The sequence below is a fragment of the Mytilus galloprovincialis genome, chromosome 9, assembly GCF_965363235.1.
Source record: "Mytilus galloprovincialis chromosome 9, xbMytGall1.hap1.1, whole genome shotgun sequence".
In the NCBI taxonomy this organism is placed as follows: domain Eukaryota; kingdom Metazoa; phylum Mollusca; class Bivalvia; order Mytilida; family Mytilidae; genus Mytilus; species Mytilus galloprovincialis.
This window is the reverse complement of record NC_134846.1, coordinates 62650828-62657634: the sequence shown is the minus strand read 5'-3', so window position 1 is coordinate 62657634 and position 6807 is coordinate 62650828. Positions and strand designations below refer to the sequence as shown.

The 6807-nt window shown below is 30.2% G+C and overlaps 1 protein-coding gene across 2 annotated transcripts; it reads left to right on the top strand.

The window, feature by feature from the left end:
* The first annotated feature begins 287 nt into the window (after positions 1-287).
* LOC143045565 (uncharacterized) lies at positions 288-6218 on the top strand. 2 transcript variants are annotated; one of them, XM_076218161.1, is made up of 5 exons: positions 288-422; positions 3973-4097; positions 4448-4568; positions 5070-5116; positions 6086-6218. In XM_076218161.1, exons 2-5 carry the CDS (start codon positions 4005-4007, stop codon positions 6164-6166), a joined length of 342 nt encoding a protein of 113 aa, XP_076074276.1. In that variant the 5' UTR covers positions 288-422; positions 3973-4004; the 3' UTR covers positions 6167-6218. The 2 variants fall into 2 exon arrangements, with proteins under 2 accessions (XP_076074276.1, XP_076074275.1); XM_076218160.1 differs by lacking the exon at positions 288-422 and adding an exon at positions 1588-1744.
* The last annotated feature ends 589 nt before the right edge of the window (positions 6219-6807 follow it).

The following is a 6807-nucleotide window of genomic DNA, read 5'->3' as shown; positions in this document are numbered from 1 at the left end:
TGTCGCTGCTTTAAAACCACACATGTTGCATTCAGCCTTCAAGCGACAGTTAAATTCCTGTGTGTTTAAATAATATCACAATAAATATTGTCTTATATACTTTAAGAATTGCTCTGTTGTAACTAAACACTAGTCAGTCTTGATTCAATGTCTTATTCAGTATTGAAAAGTTTTCAATAGGTTCAAATAAACTGCAGATCATTTGATAATATTTTTTTTGACAATTTTTTATTCCCCGTTCAGTAAAAAATCTTTCATTTATGTTTAAGAGCTTTGACAAAATTCTTTATGTGATAAACCAACATAATTTTGACATTGTTCGGTTTAGATATTATGATGAGAATGTTTTGGACGATATTCAGTAAATGGTGTATTATCTAGAGATGGGGATGTATGATAGCATTACGAAATATATGAATGATGTAAGTTTTTATTTCCTTATTCTTTTTATTTTCTTGATCAATATTTTCTATTGGAACATGCCAATTGTGAACGCGGAACCGAGGTACAATATTTTGAATAGTCTGAATAGTTAATAGGTTGTGTTAAATATGTAGATTTTTTTTCATGCAAATTAAAAATAACTGCACTCTTTCAACAGCATTAATGTTAGTCTACCAAATAGAAATATGTGTATTTTGTCCCTGAGGCGAACATGAATTCAAGTCATTTAGAAACAAATTATTATTTTTTTTGTTCTCGTAGGAATTTGAAACTCACAAAACATTTTGTAAAAGTAAGACAAGTTTATAACGTAAAACTTTTACACAACTTATTTTTCCAACTTTAAATTTTCATATATCAAGGAAATGCAACTTCTTTTATACTAGTACTAGAGACAATGATTTGAAAAAATCTTACAGTTCGGTCGATATATATATCTACTCAAACTAATTCGTCATGTCCACGAGATAAAAAAAAAATGCATCAAGGAATATCTATGGTACAATTAGCCTATATTGATCTTGAGGAACACAGAAAGCAATTTCAATCAAAAACCTCTGATGACAGCTATAACCATATAAACAGACATTTAAAAAAACGTATGTTTTATTTAATACTGCAGAAAATACGTCAGCTTTGTTAATTTTCAGCTTTTTCTGTATCCGACATTATCATTTCTTTTCTACATCCTGCGAACGTATGACGCAGGACAAAACAATATCATACTGCTAAATTGGGCTTGTGTTTAAAAATGACCAAAAAAAAACGTCTTTTGAGTTATTCTCGGTAGGTTTCGGTTACATATGATGCCTAAGACATATAATACAATATGTCTAATATGATGCAAAATGATCTAAATATAAAAAAATAAAGATAGAATTGGAATATAATACTATAATATAAGTGCTGAAGTGGACAAATATGTACTTTAATTTTGATTCTAGATCTGTTTCTAGCAACATTCGTTTTCTTTTGGATCCCAATCTGTAGATCAGATTTATAGATTCTTAATATTCCTGAGCGACCTGTCGGGATTTTTCCCAAACTGAAATGTTCAGCATTGTCGTTTATAATTAAAGGTACATACCGTATTAGATTGTGTACATAAATAAATTAAAGGAATAAAAGTTGTTGATACAAATGAGATTTGTTTAATCTATAGTCTCAGTGTATGGTTATAGCTACATAAAGGGAAAGTAAATACTAGTATTTGAAAAGGAAAAATACAGACTATGCATGTATATACCATGTAATTAGGATTTATTACCTAATGTAGATGGGTTTCAGACATAACATATATGTAAGTAAATTTCTTTTTTATTGCCCCATTTATGAGCATTATGTTTTCTGGTATGTGCGTCCGTTCGTCCGACCTTATGTCTTTCCGTCTGTCCCGCTTCAGGTTAAAGTTTTTGGTCGAGGTAGTATTTGATGATGTTGAAGTCAAATCAACTTGAAACTTATTACACATTTTCCCTATGATATGATCTTTCTAATTTTAATGCCAAATTAAAGTTTTTATCCCATTTTCACAGTCCACTGAACATAAAAGATGATAGTGCGGAAAAGGCATCTCTGTACTAGGAAAAAATTCTTGTTTTAGACTTTTTTTTACATTTTTGATTTGTTCAGATATTTTAAAAGTCGCTGATGTATTCTATTAATGAATGAAAGACAATCAAATGTAAATACCTTATAATAATTAAGAGAGAAATATGTACTAAGGGGTATCTATTCGTACCTTAATTCAACGAGTTTATTTTAGTCTCATTTTTAGCCCACCAATCCCCTGTCCGTCTAGATTTTTTTCCTTCACATAATTTTGAATCAACAATTTTTATGCAATGTGCAGAGTCTCAATTTTCTTGTCTGCAAAATAAGATCCTTTCACCGATTTGATTGATGATTTAACTATATGCATAACAATACCAGGTTTGTGGACCCTTTTTTGTTATAATAATTAAACAATTATTGAACAGGAAATATCTTTGTATCAGATAAATTTAACTTCAAATGAATTTTCCAGATGAAACTTTGTCAACACTCACAAGTTCAAATGAAATCTAATAGTCAATAGTGATATTTAATTATTTAATTATTTAATTGCTAATACTTTACGCAATGGTTCAATGTTTACAAAACAATAAGTATAAAGTATTGATAAAGACGAGCTATATACATTGTACGACCATTGCTTACCTGACCAGAGTCAAAGTTTTAATTTCAAATTGATCGTGTTTCATTAGTTTGCCATATACAAATTTTATAAGAGATCATCATGACATTACTTCTTATGACAACACACTAGACGACTATATTTCTAAGTCTTTCAATGCTGAAGTTAACAACATGGTACTTCACTCGAAATTTTGAACGCAAAAGAAATTGCATTCACGATGACAGTAAAACAATTAAGTAATTGTATATCTACCGAGATAATCGAATACTTAATCGAGTAAATTCTCTAACATTGTAGCAGCATCCGATTATATACAATTAAATATACAACATTTCGACTGCACTACGATTTTCTAAGGATTTCGATTTGTTAAGGATAACGGATGTGTGTGCATGAGTATCTTTAATTTCTCTTCAAAATTTTAAAATTTAGGTTAAATTGATTTTTATCCATTACTTATATGTTACATCTATGACCAGAACACACCAAATAGACATTTACACACAAAAGTTCATATCGTTTCGAAATTGTTACCTTGGAGAAGCAACATAAGCATATTATCTCCGCGTTGTGTATTAGCATGTCACAGTTAATTTCTGTCTCGATACAGCTTCTGTGCACGTTACTGCGATCAAAAAGCGATATCACTATTCGGTTTCGACATGAATATCAATTATATGGTCATTTTATACATTTCCTGCTTACAAAAGTGTTAAGTTTTCGAAATTCTCAGGATTTTCTTATTCTGGGCATAGATTGTCATAGCTGTATTTGGCACAACATTTTGGAATTTTGGGTCCTCATTACTTTTCAACTTTGTACTTGGTTGGTTTTAAAACTATTTTGATCTGAGAGTCACTGATGCGTCTTATGTGGACGAAACGCGCGTCTGCCGTGTGAAGTTTTAAGTTATTCTTGATACAGATTAATTAATGCTGATGCTGAAAACATTATCTACGAAAAATGATATCTAGCGAATAATAATGAATTCACAGCACATTAAATTGTTTGGTGAATTCGTTTTGAAAATTTCGTTGTAGGAATACATTATGTTTTCTAGTAAGACAAAAAAAATCAGATGCACCAGCACCAAGCATATATTTCTGCTACGCAGAGGCAAAAATATACTATTTGATCATACCGAAATATGTTAACTGCTAATTCCAATTTTGAATTCTAAACAACCTTCATATCCTTGATTTTTGTGGTATTGATTTGCTGAGCAACAAAGTGAAAGAATAAGCAAACGTGTATATTATACAAAAGACAGGAAAGGTAATTTGAGATATATTTCACTTTTGTTTGATTAAACTGTGATTGTTTATACAACTTTTATGTTTTATTTGAAGAACTGACATCATATAGTATTTAAACTTACAAAATGGAACTATCAACACTTTCACCTGAACTGGACAGACATAAATCAGAAATGGAAAATGAACTTCTTATTAAACTTGGTGTCAAGAAAGAAGAGGTGAGATCAGATTTATTCATGTATATCCTTTTTACAATATTGCGTAAGGGCCACTGTCATATCTTACTTTGAAGAACACTGACAGCACATTATTCTATTCAGCGTGAAAACTTGAATTATCAACTTTTTCATCTGAACAGGGAATCAAAGATTTTTTGCATTTTGTCTCCTGTTTTTCTTCTAAACATTATCAGTTGGGAATATATCAAAGATATCCGGGAATACATGCAAGGTGGTTTTAATGATGTTTAATTCACTTGCATGTTTCAAATTAGCAAACCAAATATAAAATGAAAATTTATCACTGTAATAGGAACTTGACTCAATTAAGAATACGTTTGTCATTTCAGTTCGACTGGCATCCGGACATCATAGACCGTAAATCAGAGCGTCCTAAGTCATGTATCCATATTGAGTATCCTTTAGATATTAAAGTCGGACGACCGAAAAATGATACAACAGAACAGAATCGTAAGCTGAAATAGAAAAAATACATCTCTAGATATTTTTTTATAACTGTTATATCAGAGATCCTTAGTGCAATGATGTACACTAAGTAAATTCCAATAGTATGCAATAAAAGGTATTATTCACGTTAAAAAATGGTCAGTTTATGGAAAACAAATAAAAAGATGTTAAATTTGTTATACTAGTACTTCGAATAAGAAATATTCTGTATATTATATTATATTATGGCTTTTTCAAAAAAAGCTTATGTTTGAAAATGTCACAGGAGACATAGATAAACGCATCAAAGATACCAGGATTGAAGTATTGTATTTGCGCCAGACGCGTGTTTCGTCTACAAAAGACTCATCAGTGACGCTCAAATGAAATAATGTTAAACAGACCGAAAAATGAATTCTATATCATAAAAGGGATGACATAAGGTATAGTGTTTCCTAAAGATGAGTGTATGTAATAAGTATGATTCTGTGATTATGGTAATAAGTATGATTCTGTGTATTATAGGTAATCCGTGGTATTGTAACAACCAAGCTCTCAGGCAAATGACAATGGTTAGTATGATTAAAAGGGCAAATGAAAATTTATCAAATTTTCAGTATTTCAGTAAATTAAATTTTTCCGAAGTTATTGAGATACCTTCCTTTTTGCATTAAATTATGGATCAGGTAGGAGAGTAACGCTGGTGATTTGGTTAAAACGTTTGAATTATTTCAAATTTTGACATGTTGAGATCTTCTAAAATAACTGTTGACTATAAGGTATACGGGTTATACTCATTGTTGAAGGAATTTTCTAACTTTTCAAATTCATGATATAAAGGTCTGCAGGGTAAACATTCTCGTAAAACACCATTTTATCTATGCATACCTTTAGTATGTGCATTAAAATGATTACAACTAATACTAAACATTGTTTTACATTGTCTTATCGGGTCCTTTTATAGCTGACTATGCGGTAAAGGCTTTGCTCATTGTTGAAGGCCGTACGGTGACCTAGAGTTGTTTTAATGTCTGTGTCATTTTGGTCTCTTGTGGACAGTTATCTCATTGGCAATCATACCACATCTTCTTTTTTATTTTATGTGCGTTGGAATTGCTTTAAATATTTTTTCTTCATCAGGGAACGCCCAAAACTAAATATTTGGAAAGCTTCGGATGTATAAATACTTGTATATAACCAAAATAAACTCATCAATAAGAGACAAAATTATTAATAATCTTTTTACGGCTAATAAAACTATAGAGAGGATTTTTGCAGACAAACGGTGCACCAATCTTAATTCAAAAGAAATTATTTTAAGTTTAACAATTCTAATCTGTCATCGGTTAAATAGTTTAATTAAAAAAAACATGCCAATCTTCTTTGGTTATCATCCTGCAAATAAAGTCATAAGGTTAGTGTTGTATTTGCATGGGAGACAAGTTTGTAGACATGAAATAACTTTATTTCAGACTTAATATGACCCATTTTGACTATGATCGATGTCATGTTATTTATCATTTTGTTAACTTTATTTTCAGGTTTCAAGACACGGCCCAAGAAGTTTATATTTCAACAAACATCGAACAATGTCAAATACTGTCAATATTTTACGTATTTAACAAATTATGTATATTTACATGTTATTTTAATTAATGATACATATGTTTTTTATCTTTAACCTTATCTTTAATGTATCTGTACAAGGGCAAACTGAGAAAAGAAACTCTTTGAGATAAAATGCTTATATATACATGAAAAAATGCACTGAAAGGAGTTTTAGCTACGATTAAGACAAAAAAAAAGGACTCGTAGTGTTCAGGCATTAATAAAAGTGGATTTTTAAAATAAGAAATATCGTTATAAGCAGTCAGTTTGACCAAATATGTCAAAATAAGCTTAAAAACATCGCTGATGTATTATTGACTTTAAAATAATTCATCCTCAATTAAATCCGTTTTCAAGTGATCTTCTATGTAACCCTTTAGCTGGAGATGCATTACAAACATGTATTCGGAGAGCTCAGCTATTAAATAGAAAAGAGTTTCAACACTAAAAGTGTAACAATGTACAATTTGGTTCAATGATTAAATCCACAGAAAATAATTCTTATACGGATAAAACGATGATTAACATAGGTTTTACTTACAACATGAAATCAAACAGACTTAGAAAAATCCAATTGCACGGGCTCGTTGTCTATTTTGAATTATATTGGGTTATATGCAGTCGCCAGTCTTAAAATATCATCTCGGTTATAAAC